This window comes from Chiloscyllium plagiosum, chromosome 39, assembly GCF_004010195.1.
Source record: "Chiloscyllium plagiosum isolate BGI_BamShark_2017 chromosome 39, ASM401019v2, whole genome shotgun sequence".
In the NCBI taxonomy this organism is placed as follows: domain Eukaryota; kingdom Metazoa; phylum Chordata; class Chondrichthyes; order Orectolobiformes; family Hemiscylliidae; genus Chiloscyllium; species Chiloscyllium plagiosum.
The window spans coordinates 4,250,432-4,273,846 of record NC_057748.1 but is presented as its reverse complement, the minus strand read 5'-3'; the positions used below and the strand labels follow the sequence as shown (position 1 = coordinate 4,273,846).

The following is a 23,415-nucleotide window of genomic DNA, read 5'->3' as shown; positions in this document are numbered from 1 at the left end:
CCCTTTGCAGTGAAGAATTCCTCATCTCTCTCTTAATTGTGAAATTATTCTGAAATTATCCCCTCTGGTCTTTGACTCTCTCTTAAGAGGAAACAATCTCTCCACATCCATCCAGTCAAGTTTCCTAAGAATCTTACATTTCAGTGAGATTGCCTCCCATTTTTCTCAGCTCCAATAGGTACAGACCCAGTCTAGAGTCATAGTAGTCATAGAGTCATGGAGTCATGCAGCACAGAAACAGACCCTTCGGTCCAACTCGTCCATGCTGACCAGATATCCTAAATTAATCTACTTCCATTTGCCAGCATTTAGCTCATATCCCTCCAAACCCTTCCTAATCATATACCCATCCAAATGCCTTTTAAATATTGTAATTGTACCAGCCTCCATCACTTGCTCTGGCAGCTCATTCCATACATTCACCACCTTCTGTATGAAAAAGTTGCCCCTCAGATCCCTTTTAAATCTTTCCCCTCCCACCTTATACCTATGCCCTCTAATTTTGGACCTGCCCCACCCTGGGGGAAAAAAATACTTTGGCTACTCAACCTATCCATGCCCCTCATGATTTTATAAACCTCTATAAGGTCACCCCTCAGCCTCCGACGCTCCAGGGAAAATGGTTCCAGTCTATCCCTCTAACACAAACCTTCCAGTCCAGCAACATCCCCGTACATCCTGCTACACCCTTTCTCATTTAACAACATCCTTCCTACAGCACGGCAATCAGAATTGGGCGCAGTATTCCAAATTAAAATAGAAATGTACCCAAGACAAAAGGCAAGAAAATTGGCCTCAGATTATAACGTTTCTCTAGCTCAATTGCCTGAGCCACTCCTCACTGGTAGCCTGTACCATTCTCATTAGAATGCAGAATGAGACCGCTGTGTGTCTTCACAGATGAACCTGACCCTGTCCTCATCCAGACACCCTGTCATCGGGACACTGGCTACTGATCGGGAAGTGGGAATCACAGCTGCTCTTCATCTCTGGGAATTGAGATCGCTGTGCCCCAGATTGTAACTCTGGGTGAGATCAGGAAACCTGGGCACAATGCAGTGATATCCTGGTCTGAATGAGGACTGCATGGTTAACTACTGAATGAATGGATGAGCTAACTCGCTAAACTAGCTCTAAGTCTAGTCACCTGGCTCAGTGAGTGCAGACATGCACAGGGAAGCACCCAAATAAAAACACAGGCAGGAAGCAACATAATAATTCCATGTATGAGTGTCAATGACAGCATAAATCCAAGTCTTATTTCAGTAAGGGAATCCATCGCTGTCTGTTCCTTGTCCTGTGCATGAAATCTACTAAACAAGATAAGTAGCCTCTGACTGTTCCCAATTCTATCTCGCAAAGGTATGATTCAAAGGTCGCATGATAAAGGGATTATTCCCCCAAGCGTCTTGTTGGGTTAACCGACTTGCATCCAAGATGATGATGAAACAGTTTCACTTTCTCTCCATTAGGCTTAACCCATCCCTTTCCCTCGACTATTTTTTGGGGGGGAAGGAGTGGTTCTTCTCATTGGGAAAGTTACGTTTAAATGCCGGTCAAGTCTGAATCTCCAACCTCTTGATGGGCAGATATTCAGATCTCCCAGGGGAAGAGTTAATTTGACTGGCATTGTATCCATTAGGTGGCTGCATGGATAAAGATGCTCAGGAATGTCTCCTTGGGGTGTGATGCCAACAATTTGATGGGGCCTGTGGATCCTACCCTGCTTCACAATCTCCCACTCCACTGTAACCATCAGCTCCTGCCATCTAACCTTCACTCTGGTTCATAGACCTCCTTTGCTTTGGCCATTAATCAGACGGACACTCCTTATTCCTCATTTCCTCCTACTCCCCAGATCCAAGAAATGGGACAGATAGACCACACAGAAAACAAAACACTGTAAATGGTTATATGAAGGATGGGGTAGTGAAGAAAGCCTTCATTCCAGCTCACGTGCTGATAGCCTCTACCTTTGCTGACCATTTTTGGCCATTTAACCTCCGTAAAGGTCCTCTGTGATGACCCCAGAGTGAAAGTTGTACGTATTCCCATCGCTTTCAATTCACAGATTGGTATAATATTTTCGCCCCTTCTCTCTAAAGTTTTGAAACCATTGATTATCCCTTGAGCAAAGTCCCCAGCGAGTATCTGAGGGTTAGATCGGTTCATACAAATATGTCCATCTTATTTTAAGAAACTATATTTTAATTTCAGCTGTGTCACTTCCAATCATAGCATTGGTTTCAGAGATCAAAGATCTTGGATAGTGAGTGCTTTAGTGGCTGGCAGCCAAGATTTCCAATGATTCTATGACTGGAGCCTAGGTTCAGATTTTTCTAGTAGAGGAACAAGGACTGAGGTCTGGGTTCAGATTTATTAGCAGAGGGACAGGGACTGGGGCCTAGGTTCAGATTTATTAGAAGAGGGACAAGGACTGAGGGCTGGGTTCAGATTTATTAGCAGAGGGACAAGGACTGGGGCTTAGGTTCAGATTTATTAGCAGAGGGACAGGGACTGGGGCTTAGGTTCAGATCTATTAGCAGAGGGACAAGGACTGGTGCCTAGGTTCAGATTTATTAGCAGAAGGACAAGGACTGGTGCCTAGGTTCATATTTATTAGCAGAGGGACACAGAGGGACAGGGACTGGGGCTTAGGTTCAGATTTATTAGCAAAGGGACAGGGACTGGGGCTTAGGTTCAGATTTATTAGCAGAGGGACAGGGACTGGGGCTTAGGTTCAGATTTATTAGCAGAGAAGCCTTTCTTGATGGCTTCAGCATACAACTAAGAGTCTGATGGGTTCTGGATCTGAGGTTTCACACCTGGTTGATGGCAGGTAGAGAAAGTCAAGATTAGAATGGTGCTGGAAAAGCACAGCAGGTCAGGCAGATCTGAGGAGCAGGAAAATCGACGTTTCCTGATGAAGGGCTTTTGCCCGAAATGTCAATTTTCCTGCTTCCTGGATGCTGCCTGACCTGCTGTGCTTTTCCAGCACCACTCTAATCTTGACTCTTATCTCCAGCATCTGCAATACCCACTTCCGCCTGGCTAGTAGAGAAAGGTCTGGCTCAAAGTGATGGGATGAGGAAGGTGGATCTTCATAAAACTTTTTGACGTCACCAGGACCTTTGACTTTTAAAAATTACAGTTGAGTGAGCTTACAAGCCCAGGGAATAGGAGTGACTGGACGCATCTGCATATTGGAAAATTGCAGTCAACAGTTTGTCAAAACGACCTTTGGGATAATTCAGCAATTTCAGCGGGTGTGATCCCAGTGAATAGCACCCAGAGTAACTGGGAGTAACTCACCACCAGGTGACTCCCTTCCTCGTAAAGCCAGTTTAACTATTCTCAATCATTTTGACCATATTCATGGTGCCCACTCATTGGAATCTCAGTGATAAAACTGGGAATGATCCCAAAGAAATCATTACCCCTGTTTCCCATGGCAACAGTTACCTTAGGAGAAAAGAAGTAGAAGAAGGGGGTGTTGGAAACTCACCCATCGGCTCTGGCCTAGTTTGGCCATGTTTGTAATGGAAAACAGGAAGAAGCAATTCAGATTAAGCCCAGAGGGTATTCTTGCCTTGCCTGGGGGTTTCCACAGCGTCTGCCAAGGGAAGGAGTCTCATGACATCTAAAGATGGTCAATGCTTTAGGAGTCAGGAGATGTGACAGGAGCAGGAAGCCCAGGCCTAGGAGACACAGCATTCAAGGCCTAGTAGTAATGTGGGATCCTGCAATGCCCAGTTAGAACCATCTAAATAGTCAAAATGGAGCCCACTTTGAAATTACAGGCCTATACTGAAGTCTCAACCTCTCCAAGTGATTCAAAATTTTTACAAGATCATTCCAGAACCTCCCAATGATGAGCAATCGGCACTGACGTTTTATTTTGATTGCTGGTAGAGTGACCAGCAACTACTTCACCCTCAAAAAAGGGGTTGGACTTTTGTTAGGAGTCTCCAGTAAGAGAAGGGGTAGAGATCTACCAGGGGCCCTGAATGGATTATGAGGTAACCTGTCTCTCCTTGACCCTGCAGCACTGGCATTGGTTTAAGGAGCATCCTGACACTCACTGTGGGATGGATGGTCCCAGGTATCCAGCAAAACCCCTGGGCCTCCACCAAGGGCTGAAGATGTCGTCACAAACCAGCTGCTCGGCCAGACTGGCAGCAATGCCTCAAAAATCCCCCAATGGGTGTGGGGTCAGCTATCTGACCACTGACCACCAGCTGTGTCAGAATATGTGCATCCTTGAAAATGGAAGTTGGTGTGTTTGTGTGTGTGCACGTGTGCGTGTGCAATTTGCAACTGAGTGGTTGTACACATATGTGAGAATGTATATGTGTATTCACATGTGTTTATGTGACTACAGAACAACCTCGGTTATCCAAACATCAATTATCCAAATTTTGGATTATTTTAACAAGTTCTCAAGGTCCTGTCAAAACTTTATCCGTTATCCAAACAATCAGTTATCCGAACAAAATACTCTCCGCCCATCTTATTTGGATAATCGCGGTTTTTCTGTATATGTTTACATGGGAATGTTTGCAAGTCTGTGCATATGTGTGTCAGCATGTGTGTGCGTATCTGTGCATGTCCATATGAGAACGTGTGTTTATTTGTGTGTGTGTGTGTTTGGAAGACTCAGAAAATGAGTGAGAGGGATTGGGTGTGAGAGAGAAAGAGTATATTGGAGTGTGTATGAGTGTGTGTGTGAGAATGTTATGAAGAGATAGAGAGAATGTGTGAGACAGTGAGTGTGTGTAAAAGTGTGTGATAGACTGTATGTGAGACTGTATGTGAGAGACAGAGGAGGTGAGTGTGAGAGTGTGTGTAAGAGAGTGCATGTGTGGCAGTGTGAGAATAGGGGATGAGTATGAGAGAGAAAGTGTGTGCGTATGTGCATGTGTGTGGAAGGGGGGTGGATGGTGAGGTGGAAGGCTTGCTGTGTTCATTGTCTATTTGAACAGATCACACTGAGTTTAACCAGCCTGTATCCATGGTCAGACAGCTTGCAGGAATTCACTTCCTAAATCCAAATGTAGCGTGGATGCGGTGTTGAGGATTCCTGTGTGACTGTAAACTCAGCAAATATCAGTACCTTCAGGAGGAAACTGACTAAAGGGACAGAAGAGGTTGATGTTTCCTACAACCCTCCACCAACTGAACTAGGATCATGGTAACCAGTTTGTTTAGATGAGGGATATTTGATTCTTTCTGGGATGTGAGTGTTGCTGGCTGGTTCAGCATTTATTGCCCATTCCGAAGGCTTGGTGAGCTGCTTGGTAAACCACTGCAGTTCATGTGGTGCAGAGAAACCCACAGTGCCCTGAGGGAGGGGGTTTCAGGACCTTGACCCAGTGACACTGAAGGAATGATGTATTTCCAAGTCAGGATGGTGAGTGGCTCGGAGGGGAACTTCAGGGGGTGGTGTTCCCATGGATTTGTTGCCCTTGTTCTTCCAAATGGAAGTGGTCATGGGTTTGGAAGGTGCTGTCTGAGGAGCCTTGGTGAGTTGCTGCTGTGCATCTTGTGGGTGGTACACACTGCTGCTACTGCAGGCTGGTCCTTGACCTTTCTTTTCCTTGTGGACTGGAGTCATGTATGGGCCGGGAAGGTCAGCGGTTTTCCCGCTCTGGGCGGGATGGGAGAACGTGGGTTTTGAACAACAGTTTGACCTTAACCAGGCTCAGATTCCAATTCTCAGAATTTTCCCACCGAGATCCTTTTCAAAGTGAGAGAGGTGAAATTCTGCAGTTCTTGGGCTACTCATCCAGTGAACATAACCGCTAGCCCTTCAGAACACTTCTTCGCTGAGAGACAGATCGGAGTCAATCAAGCCTCCCCCCAACCCCAATCCTACCCCTCACCACTCAATTCCACCCCCACCCACCTCCCCCACTCTGGATCATTTCAAGGACCACACGGAGGTTAACCCAAAGGATCCCAAGTGCAACCCCCACCCACATCCCACCCACCGATCTGTATTCAGATTATGGACCTTGCTGTATCCCTTTTCCATTTGGGCTTGGGGGGGGCGTCATGTGGTACCTTTGCGGATACTTCCATCAGGAGAGTGTTCGAAGTCCCCGGTGGTCAGCAGGAAGCAGGCTCTGTCCCGGGCGTACTTCTCCCTCCCTCCAGGCGTCACGGGCTGGTTCTCCTCCGGTGATAGGGCCTGATCAATGGTCGGACAGTCCTCATTGGCCAAAGCAGCATTGGCAGCGTCCCCATTTTGCTTTGGATCTTCCATGCCAACAAAATAAAAAAGCACACACACACACACACAAGCGTTAGTCACTGGCTGTACTAAGAATTCCCTCAACAGCATGGTATTAAGTTGACCATAGATGAGCAGAGATCCCTATCTACAGAGCAACTTGCCAACCCATGCGATGTGGACGTTGCTGGTGAGGCCAGAATTTGTCACCCAGCCCTAATTGCCCTTGAACTGACTAGGTCATTTCAGAGGGCATTGAGATTCAATCACATTCAAGTCACACGTACAGGTCATTCTGCTATAACGTGCATTTCATTAACGTTAATTCAATGTAACGCGATTGATTAATTGGGGACACTGTTTCTAAAGTACAAACTTTTAAAATGTGTGTTGGCTGTAATGCGATTACATCACCAGCACTTGTTTCTAACTTGTGATTTTTCTATTAATCAGGGTTTCACAAGAACTCAACCATCAGGTTATAGAAGAACTACCTGTAAGCCAGGCCAGATAAGGTTGGCAGATTTCTTTCCCCACAGCATGTTAGTGAGCCAGATACGTTTCTCTGACTGTCAATGGTCTAGCTTTCAATCTCACATCTTATGAAATGAATACTTCATTGACTGCCATGGTGGGATTTAGACCCATGTCCCAAAACCTTTGGAATTCTCTTTCTGGAAAGATGGTGGATACCAATTCCATAAGACATTTTGAAAGTGTAAGTGGTTCGGTACTTGAGCAAGGAGAGCTCCTGGGTTACAGGCCCAAAGCTCAGGTGCAGATCGAAGCATCAATTGCTCTTCCAAAGAGCCAGCATAGCACAGTGGGCTGAATGTCCTTGTTCTTACTGTAAATACCTTTGAACAAGTTTTTAAAAAAATTATAACTAATAAATCTATTGAGAGCTGGCCAGATAGAGCCCCTTTAATATTAGGGTCAGAAGTCACACAACACCAGGTTAAAGTCCAACAGGTTTAATTAAAATCACAAGAATTTGCAGCGTTGCTCCTTCATCTGGTGAAGTGGAACAAGACTCCAAAAGCTTGATTTTAAATAAACCTTTTGTACTATAACCTGGTGTCATGTGACTTCTGATTCTGTCCACCTCAGTACAACATTGGCACCTCCGCATCATCTTTAATATTAGGAATGAGCTGGACTAGTTGGTTGCGGAAAGAATGTTTCCAGTTTTTGGAGAATCTAAAATCAGGGACCAAGACAGTTACTTATAAAAGCAACAGGATACATTATTTTAGAGTGAGCAATCATATATTTTTAAGCAACTTTGTTTATGGCCCACTGGATAACACTTTGTCCAGCCCATGCATACCATTGTGTATAACACTTACTTACAGAAAGGGATTATATTGGACACTGAAACACATTTCCTCGTCTATATACTTCCCTGTGCAACCGAATTTTTCAGTTCATATCCCTCCAATGTACAATAGTCTAGTAAAAGAAATGCTGCAAACACTCATGCAACATCTGTGGGAGAGACAGAGTTAGCGTTTCAATTTGATGACCTTTGATCAGAACTAGAAAAGAACAAGACTTTTTCTCATTCATGGGATGTAGGGCATCACTGGCAAGGCCAGTATTTATTACCCATCCATAAATGCCCTTGGTCTTAGCAGCTTGCAAGGGCAGTTAAGAGTCAACTATATTGCAGTAGGTCTGGAGTCACGTGTGGGCCAGATCAGATAATGATGGCAGATTTCATAGAATCCTTACAGTATGGAAGCAGGCCATTCGGCCCATCCCATCCATACCACCCCTCTGAACAGCATTCTACCCGGTCCCACCCTATTCCTCTAATCCTGCATTTCCCGTGGCTAGCCCACATAACCTGCATACCTCTGGACATTATGGGCCATTTAGCTTGGTCAATCCACCCTAACCTGCATATCTTTAGACTGTGGGAGGAAACCACAGCACCCGGGGATACCCCACAGACATGGGGGAAAATGTGCAAGCTCCACATAGACAGACACCCGAGGGTGGAATCGAACCCGGGTTCCTGGCACCGTGAGGCAGCAGTGCTAACCACTGAGCCACCGTGGTTTAGTCCCTTCCCTAAAGAACATTAGCGAATCACTACAAATATGAAGCTAAACACTTCGAGGTGGAAAACAGAAAGATAGATTACTGCTTAAACTGTGATATGTTGGGAAGTGTTGGATGTACAAAGTGATCTGGGTCCCTGTACACCAGTCAAAGAAGATAGGCAGGCAGCTGCAGAAAGCAATTAGGAAGGCATACTGACCTTCATTGTGAGAGGATTTGATTTCAAAAATAGGGACATCTGACTGCAGTTATACAGGGCTTTGATGATACCACAACCAGAGTACTGCATGCATTTATGGTCTCTCTACCTAAGACACAGTATACTCTCCTTAGAGGGAGTGTAGTGGAGGTTCATTAGGATGATATTGGGAATGGCAGGATTATAGTACAAGGAGAGATTGGTTTGGCTTAGTTTGTATTCACTAGAGTTTAGAAGGATGAAAGGAGAGTTCTGACTGAAACATATAAAGTTCTAATAGAGCTGGTCAGGCTAGATTCAGGGAGGATGCTTCCGCCCTGGGTGGGATGGTCTAAAACGAGGGGACTCAACCTCAGCATACGGAGTAGGCCATTTAGGACTGAGATGAGGAAGCATTCCTTCACTCGGAGGGTGGGCAACCGGGGAGTTCTCTCCCACACAGGCCGGGTCACTGAGTATGTTCAAGACAGAGATTGATACATTTTTAGATGTTAAAGACATCGAAGAGTATTGAGAGAAGACAGGAATATCGCAGTGATGTAGAGAGTTAGTCATGATCACAATGAATGGTGGAACAGGCATGAAGGCCTAGCTGAATGGCCTATTCCTGCTCCTAGTTCCTATCGATCAGATGAGTGCTGCACTATTATCCTAATTCCACATTCATTCAATGAATCGGATTCATTTTCTGCAGCTATCTTGGTAGGATTTGAACTCAAGTCGAGGGATCATCAGTCCAGGCCTTTGGGATTACCAGTCTCTGTGCTGCCATGAATTATCTTTCCCACTGTCTGTTTAATCCTTTCAGTTTCACTGTGTAGCGCCCAGTCCATACAACCGCCTGTGTAACACACTGTTCAGTACTTACACCTCCCTGCTGTGTAGCACTCTGTCAGTTTGTACTCTTTCCCTTCACTATCCAGTACATGGAATGAGCTGCCAGAGGAAGTAGTGGAGGTTGGTACAATTGCAACATTTAAAAGGCATTTGGATGGGTATATGAATAGGAAGGGTTTGGAGGGATATGGGTCGGGTGCTGGCAGGTGGGACTAGATTGGGTTGGGATATCTGGTCGGCATGGACGGGTTGGACCGAAGGGTCTGTTTCCATGCTGTACATCTCTATGACTCTATGACTATGACATACTTATCCTTTGTAACAATCTATCCACTTTGTACAGATCCCTCTGTAATGCACTGACCCAGTTCAATCGAGCAACTTAGAAAGAGCAGAGTAGCCCATTGAGTCTGTTCCACTGTTCAGTGTGATCATGGATGACAGAAGACCTCACGATATAGAAGCAGAATTAGGCCATTCAGTCCATCGACTCTGCTCCACCATTTGATCATGGCTCATATATTTCTCAAGCCCTTTTCCTGCCATAACCCTTGACCCCCTTAAGAATCAAGAACCTATCTATCTCGGTCTTAAGTACACTCAATGATTTGGCCTCCACAGCCCTCTGCAGCAATGAGTTCCACGGTTTCACCACCCTCTGGCTGAAGAGATTCTTTCTCATTCATTTGCTTGTCATCTATAACCTTTAATAAAAGGATGATCAATGTCAGTCCAAAGGTGTACAGGTTAGGTGGATTGGCCATGTTAAATTGCCCATAGTGTCCAGAGATATACAGGCTAGGTGGGGTTAGCCATGGGAAATGCTGTATTACTGGGATAGGATAGGGGTTAGGTCTTGGCAGGATGCTCTTGGGAAGGTCGTTGAGGACCCTCTGGGTCAAATGGCTTGCTTCCACACTGCAGGGATTCTATAATTCTATGTACAATCAGGTTTAAAACTGATCTGGCATCAACAGAAGAAGGAGTTCCAAATTGCTCTGAACTCTTGTGAGTGGGCTAATTCTCCAATTCCATTCTTGCAAAGTCTTTAATTCGCCCCCTTATCCGAGACTCCCGAACCAGGGGTGTAGTTTCTCTCTATCTACTCCACCTTTCTTCCCTTATTATCTTGAAAATTTTGATCAAATCATTCCCTTAACAGTATACCCGGTGTGTGTATTCTTGTGAGTGAGTGCAGACATCATTCTGAGAAAGCAGCACCACACTGTCTCCAAGGCCAATTCATAAAGGCAAAGTACAAAGGAATCTGGGAGTGCTAGTCCAGGATTCTCTAAAGGTTGACGAGCAGGTTGAGTCCGTGGTTAAGAAAGCAAATGTAATGTTGTCATTTATCTCAAGAGGGTTGGAATATAAAAGCAGCGAAGTGCTTCTGAGACTTTATAAAGCTCTAGTTAGGCCCCATTTAGAATACTTCGTGCGACTTTTGGCCCTGCACCTCAGGAAGGACATACTGCCACTGGAGTGTGTCCAGCGGAGATTCACATGGATGATCCCTGGAATGGTAGACCTAAAACAAGATGAACGGCTGAGGATCCTCTATTCATTAGAGTTTAGAAGGTTGAGGGGAGTTCTAATAAAAACTTACAAGATAATGCATTGCTTAGAAAGGGTGGGTGCTGGGAAGTTGTTTCTGTTAGGCAGGGAGACTAGGACCCACGGGCACAGCCTTAGAATTAGAGGGGGTCAATTTAGAATGGAAATGAGGAGACATTTCTTCAGACAGACACTGGTGGGCCTGTGGAATTCATTGTCATGGAGCGCAGTGGAGGCCGGGATGTTAAATGTCTTCAAGGCAGAGATTGATAAATTCTTGATCTCGCAAGGAATTAAGGGATACGGGGAAAGTGCTGGTAAGTGGAGTTGAAATGTCCATCAGCCATAATTAAATGGCAGAGTGGACTTGATGGGCCGAATGGCCTTATTTCCACTCCTATGTCTTATGGTCCATCTTTTTTTGTCCTTGGAATATTGGTGTTGTTGACTAGGCTAGAGTTTCTGACCCATTCACAATCACCCACGAGAGTCAACCACATTGCTATGGATCTGGAGTCACATGTAGGCCAGACCAGGTAAGGATCACAGTTTCCTTCCCTGAAGGACATTAGTAAACCAGATGGATTTTTCTACCAATCGATAACACATTCATGGTCGTCATTAGACTATTAATTCCAGATATTTTATTGAATTCAAGTTCTACCATTTGCTGCAGCAGGAATCGAACCTGGGTCCCTGGCACGTTAGGATTGCCCCTTGAGAAGGTAGACTTGAGCTGCCTTCCTGAACCACTGCAGTCCATTGGAGATTAGAAAAACTCACAATGCCCGAAGGGAAGGGAAGGGAATTCCAGGATTTTGACCCAGCAACACTGAAAGAACGACAATATTTTTTCAAGCCAGGATGGTGAGAAATTCCCTACAGTGTAGAAGCAGGCCATTCGGTCTATCGTGTCCACACTGACCCACCAAACAGCATCCCATCCCTGCAACCCCACATTTCCCAGCCGGCACAACTTTGGACACTATGGGCAGTTTAGCATGGCCAAATCCACTTAACCTTCGGATTGTGGGAAGAAACCGGGGCAGCCGGTGAAAACCCACGCAGACCCGGGGAGAAAGTGCAAACTCCAGACAGACATTCGCCCAAGGATGGAATCTAACCCGGGTCCCTGGCGCTGGAAGGCAGCAGTGCTAACCACTGAGCCACAATTTAGTTTTTCCTGACCAGGAATTGAATCCAGGCTGTGGCAATGAGAGCACCGATTCCTAACAATGAGACCACCAGCGTCCCATTAGTTGGGTCTCTGAATTAACAGTCCAGTGATAATAGCAATAGGTCTTCACCTCCTGAAATCTGACTGTCTATTTTTGAGCCAAGGTCCTTAGCCACAGAGAGATGCCTACCTGCCCTGTTTATTTCAATGATCTCCTCCTGAGCTAGAGGGCAGGAATCACCCTGGGCACTCCTCTGGGGGGACTTGATGTCAGGCTTGCAGTAGTTGGGAGACCCCGGCTGAGGAGCTCGGGGGATGTGTTTATTTTTCTTCTTTGGTAACTTCTGCTTGGCCATGGCCAAGGAATAGTACATGCCAAAGTTATTGACAATAACAGGGACAGGCATAGCAATGGTTAGCACACCAGCCAACGCACAAAGAGCTCCCACCAACATCCCAGACCAGGTCTCCGGATACATATCCCCGTAGCCCAGCGTTGTCATGGTGACCACGGCCCACCAGAAGCCAATGGGGATGTTCTTGAATCTGGTATGTTTGCTACCCGTTATGTCTTCAGGATCAGCCCCTATCCTCTCTGCGTAGTAGATCATGGTGGCGAAGATCAGGACCCCGAGCGCAAGGAAGATGATGAGCAGGAGGAACTCATTGGTGCTCGCCCTCAGCGTGTGGCCCAGGACCCTCAGGCCGATGAAATGGCGGGTGAGCTTGAAGATGCGGAGAATTCGAACAAAGCGCACGACACGCAGGAAGCCCAGGACGTCCTTGGCAGCCTTGGACGAGAGTCCACTCAGGCCAACCTCCAGGTAGAAAGGAAGGATGGCCACAAAGTCAATGATATTGAGGGTGTTCTTGATGAACTCCTTCTTGTCCGGGCAGAACATGATGCGCATCAGGAACTCAAAGGTGAACCAGATGACGCACATGCCCTCCACATAGGTGAGGAAGGCCTCGGTCTCAATCTCCACATCCTCCACCACACTGGTGACATTCCCCGTGGTGACCATCTCGGTTCTGTTTACCTTGTGGTTGAACGCTTCGTGGGTCTCAAGGCAAAACGTAGTGATGGATATCAAAATGAAGAACAGTGATGCAAACGCCACGTACTGCGAAAGAAAACAGAAAACAAACACAGGGGTGGTAAATAAAAGACAAAACTAAGAACACCCACATATCACCATGGGAACACTTGGACTTGTGGGTAAAAATGATGGATTCCCGCGACAGGCTGAATTCTAGATTGATGGGTGATACTTAGGTTATATGAGATTCAGATGCCTAACCCAAATCTTATTACCACTGTTCAGTTCATGTTTATATCAACCCTTTGAAAGTGCCATCCAACTCATTCATAAGTTCATAAGGTATTGGAGCAGAATTAGGCCATTCGGCCCATTTAATCTACTCTGCCATTCGATCATAGCTGATATGCACCTCACCTCCATTTTCCTGCCTTCTCCCTAACCCTTCAACATATTACCAATTAAAAATCTGTCTAACTCCTCCTTAAATTTACTCACTGTCCCTACATCCATCGCACTAGGGGTAGCGATTTCCATAGATTCACCACCCTTTGGGAGAAGTGATTTCTCCTCAACTCTGTTTTAAATTTGCCCCCCCTTATCCTCTCCCCACAGCGCTGCAAATCTCTCCTTTATAACTGCGCATTCAATTCCCTTTCAAAAGCAATTGACTCAACACCCTGTGAACTTCCAGGCAAGTTATTCTATGTCATCGTGACTCAATTTATTGAGAAAATTTTCCCTCCTCCACCAATTATGTTAAATCTGTGCTTTATAACCTCCAGCAATGGAAATAGTTGCACCATATTTACTGCATTAAAACCAGCATCATCAAACACCTCCCCCACTCTGGTAATACTCTCTCCCAACCTCTTCCATCAGGCATAACACACAGAAGCTTGAACACATGTACCAACAGTTCAAGAATAGCTTCTTCTCTGCTGTTATCAGACTGCTGAATGGACCTCTCTAATTCCAAATCTACTGTTGATCTTGCTTTGTGCATTTTCTGTGCAGTGTAACCTGTGTACCTCATTCTGTCTAAGCACCCTATGGTCTGCATGTCCTTGTTTGCTATGGTCTGCCTGTACTGCTCACAAAACAAAGCTTTTCACTGCACTTAGGTACATGTGATAACAATAAATCAAATCAAATCCTTCCTTCTCCTTGAACCCTTGAATCCCTTATTAATCAAGAACCTATCAATTTCTGTCCTAAATACACTCAATCACCTGGACTCCACAGCCTTTTGCAATGATGAGTTCCACAGATTCACCACTGTCTGGATGAAGAGGTTCCTCCTCATCTCAGTTCGAAAGGGTCATCCTTTCACTCTGAGGTTGTGCACTAATTTAATGCTGATCTTGCTTTTGTGCACCTCCTGTGCAGTCTAACCTTGTATGCCTTGCTCTGTCTAAATCCCCTATGATTTGTATGTCCTTGTACATTATGATCTGCCTGCACTGTTCGCAAAACACAACTTCTCACTGTCCTCAGGTAAATGTGATGACAAGAAATCAAATCAACATAATTTGGAACACGTGGAGAAAGTGAGGACTGCAGATGCTGGAGATCAGTGATGGAGAGTGTGGTGCTGGAAAAGCACAGCAGGTCAGGCAGTATCCAAAAAGCAGGAGAGTCTGTGTTTAGAGCATAAGCTCTTCATTGGGAATGTAATGAAGGGCTTATGCTCGAAAGGTTGACTCTCCTGCTCCTCAGTTGTTGCTTGATTGGCTGTGCTTTTCCAGCACCACACTCTTCAATAATTTGGAATGCCTCAATTAAACTTCTCCTTAGCCTTCAGAATGTCTGGAAAGGGTCAGTGGATCTGAAATGTTTATCTCTTCACAGTCGCTGCAAGACCTGGTGAGTTATTTCAGCAATATTTGTTTTTGTTTCATAAGAGTCGTACAGCAAAGAAACAGACCCTTCGGTCCAGTCGGTGGTGAACATAATCTCCAGCCGCCTTGTAATAGAGGCCAAGTTTCTCAGTCCCTTCCCAACCACTTGCCCTATCTGCAGGCCTATGTTTTGTGATTCATGTCCAAGGTCACCCAGATCCTTCTGTACCTCAGGATTTTGTGGTCTCTCGCCATTTAAATAATAATTGAGTAACAGGATACCCCATCTCAGCTTTGGATTTACAACCGTTTTGTGGGCTCTATACTCTGGGGTTTAGACGAACGAGGGGTGATATCATTGAGAAATACATGGTTCAGGAGGGGGGAATCAGCCAGAATGGACATTGAGAGGGTCTTTCCCCACAGCTAGGGACTCTAGGGCATAGTGTTAGGAAAACAGGAGGAGAAACTTCTTCACTCAAAAGGTTGTAAATATTTGAAGTTCTCTACCACAAAGAGTAGTGTATAACCCGTCTTTCAGGTTGCAATAGAGTTTGATCTCTCAAGGCATCTGGATGGGTGTATGAATAGGGAGGGTTTAGAGGGATATGTTCCCTTGAAGGTGGAGTCGCAGGTAGATAGGATAGTGAAGAAGGCGTTTGGTATGCTTCCCTTTATTAGTCAAGAATATTGAGTACAGGAGTTTGGAGGTCATGTTGTGGCTGTACAGGACATTGTTTCAGCCACTTTTGGAATATTGCGTGCAATTCTGGTCTCCTTCCTATCGGAAGGATGTTGTGAAACTTGAAAGGGTTCAGAAAAGATTTACAAGGATGTTGCCAGGGTTGGAGGCTTTGAGCTGTAGGGAAAGGCTGAACAGGCTGGGACTGTTTTCCCTGGAGAGTCGGAGACTGAGGGGTGACCTTATAGAGGTTTATAAAGTCATCAGGGGCATGGATAGGATAAATAGACAAAGTCTTTTCCCTGGGGTGGAGGAGTCCAGAACTTGAGGGCATAGGTTTAGGGTGAGAGGGGAAAGATATAAAAGAGAACTAAGGGGCAACCTTTTCATGCAGAGGGTGGTACATGTATGGAATGAGCTGCCAGAGGAAGTGGTGGAGGCTGTTACAATGACATTTAAAAGGCAACTGTATGGGTATATCAATAGGGAGGTTGAGATGGATATGGGTCAAATGCTGGCAAATGGGACTAGATTGGGTTGGGATATCTGGTCAGCATGGACGAGTTGGACCGAAGGGTCTGTTTCCATGCTGTATATCTCTATGACTCTAAATGGGACTAGGTTTATTTAGGATATCTGGTCAGCATGGATGAGATGGACTGAAGGGTCTGCTTCTGTGCTGTATATCTCCAAGACTCTATGATAATGAGGAGCGGACTGGACGGTGGAGTTGAGGCTACCTGTCAGCCACAGTCATACTGAATGACAGAATGGACTTGAAGGGCTGACTGGCCCACAGTTCAAATCTGTTATGCTCTTATATTGAGTATCCCCAGTTAAATGAGTATATAAGAACATAACTAAACTACATAAGGAATGCCTGCTTAAATAAGCCTCCCATGTTCTGAGACAGAAGATTAGACCAAAAGATTTATAACAACAAAAAAATGCATGTCAATTAAGACTGTGCTGGTAAATCTGCAGCTCATCGCTGTCCTGGAAACTGCAATTGCCGCAAGTAATAAGCAGGCATGTTCTAAACTGTAGTAGTAATCACTCAACCTCTCGATCCTCTCCGTGGCATCATGGCTTTCCCCACAGGCTAATTGGAGGAAAAATCTCAGAGCAATCACTATACACATCTCAGGGTCTCCCCTACTGTAGGCAGCTCCAACTACAATCCTTTTGCTTCATACCTGCTGTTTCTTTTGTCCAAATTCTTTCCTGGTTTCTCTGGAGCCATTAACTTTGGTGGAAGCCATTTTGTCAACTGTCACTGGACTGCACCATAAATGCCTGATGTACCCGAATTTTTCTTCTTGTATGGGGTGTGTCTGTCGCTAGCAAGGCCTGTATTTGGGAGGTTTGGCAACCTGTAATTGCCCATTTTTAATTGCCCTTGAACTGAGTGGCTCACTAGGCCATTTCAGAAGGTGGCTTGGAGTCAAGATTGGGTTATGGCGGCAGATTTCCCTCCTGAAGCATATTAGTGAACCAGTTGAGTTTTTACTGCAATAGACTAACTTCTAATTTTGTTTTTAGTTGAATTCAAACTCCACATGGGATACACACCCACACTCTCAGAACATTAAGCTGACATCTCTGGATTTACTGGACTAGTAACCTTCCCACTACATCACCACCTCCCCAACGTGTGTTGCTTTAGTTGCTTTTCCTTTAGTGTTTGTTCTTTGTTAGCCTCTTTCCTCCCAATTTATGGCTCATTACAGTTTGCTAACTCTCCCAAATCATTCTCAAGCAGTACAGAAATTAGAATTAAAGCATTGATTAGCCACAAGAAAATCACAGTGATTTTTCCATTTGCATTTTACTCTGGCGTGGACATCAAACCCAGAATACATCCAGCTGAACCATCAGGTACAACCACATGTTAGATAGAGTGATTTCCGCAGGCAAAGGGGATTATGGGTATCACATCCGCCATTGACCAGTTGACATATTGAGAGCATGAGCCTAGTGAGAGTTGCTTTATAAAGAACAAAAAATACAGAATAGTACAGCACAGGAACTGACCTTTCAGTCCACCAAGTCTGGGCCGACACATGATGCCTTTCTAAACTAAAAACCTTTGCCTCTACACTGTCCATATTCCTCTCATCTCTACCTATTCACACATCTATTCAGAAAAGAGTTTTGCTAGTTTTTTTTTCAATTTGGAGATGACAATTCTTGTCACAAAACCTGCTAGCACTCAGTCCAATTGAAGTTATTAATGTTCTTCATTATTCAGTAACTAGTGTAGGAAATCTATCCTGTAGATATGACAATCAAGAAGGCACAACAATGGCTTTTCTTCCTCAGGAGGCTCAGAAAATTCAACATGTCCATAAGGACCCTCACCAACTTCGACAGATGCACCGTTGAAAACATACTGCCTGGGTGCATAACGGCCTAGTATGGCAACTGCTCTTCCCAGGACCGTAAGAAATCTCTGCATCTACCTTGTCAAACTCCCAAAGAGTCTTTTCTGTTTCATGAGGTAACATCTCATTTTTCTAAATTCCAGTGACTACAAACCTAATCTGTGCAACTTCTGCTCATAAGAAAATCCCTCAATACTCAGATCAACCAAGTGAACCTTCCCGGTACTGCTTCTAATATCAGAAGAACGTTCCTTAAATAAAAGGACTAAACCTGTTCACAGTACACCATCCCATCATTTCATATGATGAAGTATCATATTTCATATACCCAACGGGTACATACATCTTCCATATTGCCAAGGTCCAAATCTCTTCCTGTTCACTCCCATTGTTTAAAAATCTTGCCAATCCAATGTACTGAAGATATTGTGAGCAGTTTTGGGCTCCATATCTAAGGAAAGATGTGCTGGCATCAGAGAGGGTCCAGAGGAGCTTTTCAAGAATAGTCCTAGGGACGAAGAGATTCTTGTATAAGAAGTGATTGAGGTCTGTACTTAATAGCGTTTGGAAGGATGAGGGGGAATCTCATTGAAACGTATAGAATACTGAGAGTTGACATAGAGATGTTTCCATTAGGAGGAGAGACTAGGACCCAAGGGCACAGCCTCCGAGTGAAGGGATAACCCTTTAGAACTGAGATGGGGAGGGATTCCTAGAGCCAGAGAGTGGAGACTCTGCAGAACTCATTGCTGCAGAGGGCTGTGGAGGCCAAATCATTGAGTGTATTTAAGACCGAGATAGATAGCTTTTTGATTAGTCAGGCGGCCAAGGGTTACAGGGAGAAGACAGGAGAACGGGATTGAGAAACATATCAGGCGTTATCAAATAGCAGGGTAGACTCAATGGGCCAAATGGGCTAATTCTGCTGCTATATCTTTTGGCTTTATACTCTATGACATTATGACACACATCTGGAGCAGTTGGGGACTTGAACTCAGAATTATCAAAACTAGGGATAGGGATAATACTACTGCACCACACGAGCCCTTGTGTTCTGTTGTACAGAATTGATCACGTCAGCTAGTTTATGAAACAGAGCACAAGTTCAATTCCTTCATTACTGCAATAGCCTTGAAGGTCACCCCTCAGCTGAGATGTGGTGACCCTCAGGTTAAACCTGCCATCCCTCTCTAATGTGAGAGTGGGCCTATGGTGACGACTTATTTCTGTAGAAAATACGTGCATATAATTTTCTTAATTGCTTTGTTATATTGGACACAAATGAGTTGAATTGCCACCTACACTATTTTGAATTTCCTTTAACTAACTTAGATGACGGGATCCAATTAAAATGTTTGTAACATTTTTTGAAAAATAGCTAAGGATATTTATACAACATTCACAACCTAGAGAGTGTCAGCCAATCTCATACAGACACTCAAAAACAACATCCCTGCAGAAAACAAACTACAAATTGGCTCCAGATCTCGTATCATCCTCTCTTCAGTCAATTTAGTGTAAAAGCCTCAAATAAATTCAAACAGAAGTCCCATAAATGGAACCAAAATGTTGATTATTTCAAATCCGTGAATTCTCGCCAACTCAGAAGTAGCTTGGATTCCTCCCCATTAGACACAGTCTGTTCCCTAACAACTCTGTGCCAGAGAAATCTCTTCACAGTCTAATCACTTCTCGGAGTAATCTGTGCTTTTGTTTCTCATGTTCTCTTGCTTGTGTTTCGAGAGTAGGACAGATATTTGCAAATTGTCTGTAATTACTTGCCATTTGAAGACAAAGTGGAAGATAATAAGTGTGAAAGAACCTCAATAAACCAACGTGTTGTAACCATTCGAGAAAAATATCCAACTTTTCTTCATCTGAGCTATCACACAAATCATACACCATTAGATATCTGTACACCATCTGGGGCCTTACTTTATTTCAAAGTGTGTTTTGCACCTTTTCTTATTTCCACCTCACTCTCCAACAGTTTCTTCTCTCTCTCTGTGTTTCTCCTACATAATATTTTTCTTTTAATTCACCCATGGAATGTAGGCATCGTGGCTGGCCAACACTTATTGCCCATCCCCAGTTGCCCTTGGGAAGGTGGTGGTGAACTGCCTTCTTGAACTGCTGCAGTCCACCTGCTGTGGGTTGACCCACAATGCTTAGGTCAGGGCTGTACTCCAGAACAGGCCTCACCAATGTTCTGTATAACCTCAATGTGACTTCCCAACTGTTAAACTCAAGGGACTGAGCAAAGAAGGCAAGCATGCAAATGCCTTTTTAACTACCCTGCCTATGTGATGCAAACTTCAAAGAAATATGTACCTGCACCCCTAGGTCCCTCTGTTCTACAACACTACCCAAGGCCCTCACATTAATTGTATAAGCTCTAACTTTGTTTATTGTACCAAAATGCAAAACCTCTCATTTATTTGGATTGAAGTCCACCTGCTATGTTTCAGGCCATTGACCCTTTTGATCAAAATCTCTCTGTAATCTTAGAAGACCTTCTCCACTGTCGAGAGTGCAGTGCTGGAAAAACACAGCAGGTCAGGCAGCATCCGAGAAGCAGAAGAATCGACGTTTCGGGCATAAGCCCTTCATCCAGAAGCCTATGGGACCTATGCCTGAAATGTTGTCTCTCCTGATCTTTGGAGGCTGTGTCTTTCCAGGACCATATCTCAACTCTGATCTCCAGCATCTGCACTCCTCAAATTTTGCGAAAACTTTCTTCACCATTTACTATGCCACCAATTTTGCTGTCGTCCACCAACTTATTGGCTGTGCCTTCTATAATCTCATCCACATCATTTGTGTTTATGACAAACAAAAGAGGACTCAGAACCAATCCTTGTGGAACACTGCTGGTCACAGGCCTCGAATCCGAAAAGCAACCGTCCACCACAACTCTCTGTCTCCTGCCATTAAGCCAATTATGTTTCCAATTGACAAGCTCACCCCGAATCCCATGTGACTTATCCTTAACTCATTGATCTATCAGGTGGAACCTTGCCAAAGGCTTTACTAAAATCCAAATAAACAATATCTACTGCTCTTCCATCATCAACCTTTTTGGTAACTTTCTCAAAAACTCAATCAAGTTTGTGAGACACGATTTTCCTCACACAAAGCCATGCTGACTCTCCTTAATCAATTTTTGCCTCTTTAAATGTCCATAAATCCAATCTTTAAGACACCGATGGATAGATTTTTGTTAGGTATGAGAGTCACGTGTTATTGGATGTAGGTGGGAATGGGGAATTTGAAACAGATCATACATGATCTCATTGAATGGCAGAGAGGGCTTGAGGGGCCGAATGGTCTACTTTTGCTCCTATTTTGTTTGTTAATACGTTCAAACAGCTCAGGCCTGTTTACCAAGCCATATATATGTTGTTGGAATACACAGAGTGTAAGGTATTCTTTCAAATTGAAACAGTCTAGTGATGGCGTCACAGCTAAAGTAAAGCAGGAAGTCTTAATAACGTCCCTTGGGGCAGAATCAAAGACTTGTTCGGGACAGACACATCCAGACTTCCACGAACCTCAGTGGTTAAGAAGTATTCATGGCTTTCCCACCTGAAATGTGATGATATTCACTTTGGTGGCAAAAATAGGAGGGCAGATTATCATTCAAATGGCTCTGATGATAAGGCGTGTGGGTGCAGCAGGCAATAGAGAAGGCAAACTACATGTTGACCTTCATAGCAGGTGGATTTGAGTACAGGAACAAGGATATCTTGCTGTAATTACACAGGACATTGGTGAGGCCACACCTGGAATATTGTGTACAGTTTTGGTCTCCTTATCTATAGATTGCTGTAGAGGGAGTGCAGGCAAGGTCTACCAAATTGATTCCTGGACTGGCAGGACTGACATTTAGTCACAGACAGCACAGAAACAGATCCTTCGGTCTAACACGTCCATGCTGACCAGATATCCAAAATTAATCTTGTCCCATTTGCCAGCACTTGGCCCATATGCCTCTAAACCCTTCCTATTCATATACCCATCCAGATGCCTAATGTCGTAATTGTACCAGCCTTCACCACCTCCCCTGGCAGCTCATTTATGAGGAGAGATTGAGTCAGTTAGGATTGTGTTCACTGGAGTTTAAAAGAATGAGGGGGGATCTCATATTGACCTGTAAAATTCTAACAGGACCTGACAGGTTGTGCTTGATGGGAAAGTCTAGGTCCGAGGTCATAGTTTAAGGGTAAGGGGTAAACCTTTCAGTATTGAGAAGAGGTGAAATATCTTCACCCAGAGCGTGGTGAGCCCATGAAATTCACTACCACAGAAAGCTGTTGAGGCCAAACCAATATGTGTTTTCAAGAAGGACGTATACATAGCTCTCACGGCTAATAGGATCGTGGGGTATGGGGGGAGGGTGGGATTAGGGTATTCAGCTTGATGATCAGTCATGATTCTATTGAATGGCAGCACAGGCTCAAGGGGCTGAATGGCCTACTCCTGCATTGTCTGTGTTTCCATGAAAGGCCTGACTCTAATTTAAAGCTAATGTCCTTCTTGTGCTTGATTTGCCCCTCAGGGGACAAAGCTTCCCAGTATCCTTTTTACATTACAAACACATCAATGAGGTGACCATCTTCTACCAGGAAGAACTTCAGCTTATAATTTAGTGTGTCACCTAGGAGAGTCTGAAGTGTCCAGGAATTGTACAGGTACCTGACACAAATTTCCAAACATTTGGAAATGTACTTGGGATCTGATTTGGAGATGCCAGTGTTGGACTGGGATGTACAAAGTTAAAAATCACACAAAACCAGGTTATAGTCCAACAGGTTTATTTGGAAGCACTAGCTTTCGGAGCGACGCTCCTTCATCAGGTGGTTGTCCTGATGAAGGAGCAGCGCTCCGAAAGTTAGTGCTTCCAAATAAACCTGTTGGACTATAACCTGGTGTTGTGTGATTTTTAACTTTGTACTTGGGATCTAATTGACTGAAGAGTAAAAATCCGCACCCTCTCGTATAAACTTTTATGATGTAGTTGCAATACCTTATTGAGGCACAAGAAGACACAGCGCTCCAGGTGGATGGACTGTAAGGTACCTGCCATTATGAAAGGCCTTTCCAACATAGGGTCAGGACCCCAAATGGCAAGATCAGAAGCACTGTCAAACTCTCAGCGATAACTGCTGCACTCCTTCTCGAACAGGCCCCCACTTTCACAGCTCCCTGTACACAGCAAGATCCCACAAACAAAAACAGTCAGATCATCTGTTTCTTAATAATGTCGCTTAATGGACAAACACTGGCCAGTACATCAGCGAGAGCTCAATTCTTCTTTGAAGCTGTGGCCATGGGATCTTGTACATTCACTTAAGGGAGAAGATGTCCCTTCCATTTAATGCTTCATCTGACAGCTAGCTCCT

The 23,415-nt window shown here is 44.5% G+C and overlaps 1 protein-coding gene across 2 annotated transcripts in view; it reads right to left on the bottom strand.

Moving 5' to 3' along the window:
* LOC122542133 (potassium voltage-gated channel subfamily C member 1-like) overlaps positions 1-23,415 on the bottom strand; it is a 75,746-nt gene that overhangs the window by 16,486 nt on the left and 35,845 nt on the right. For both annotated transcript variants that reach the window (XM_043679534.1, XM_043679535.1), the window contains exons 3-4: positions 12,257-13,190; positions 6,064-6,258 (exon numbers count right to left, since the gene is read on the bottom strand). In XM_043679534.1, coding sequence (XP_043535469.1) covers positions 6,064-6,258; positions 12,257-13,190 — 1,129 coding nt within the window. The remainder of the gene's footprint in view (positions 1-6,063; positions 6,259-12,256; positions 13,191-23,415) is intronic.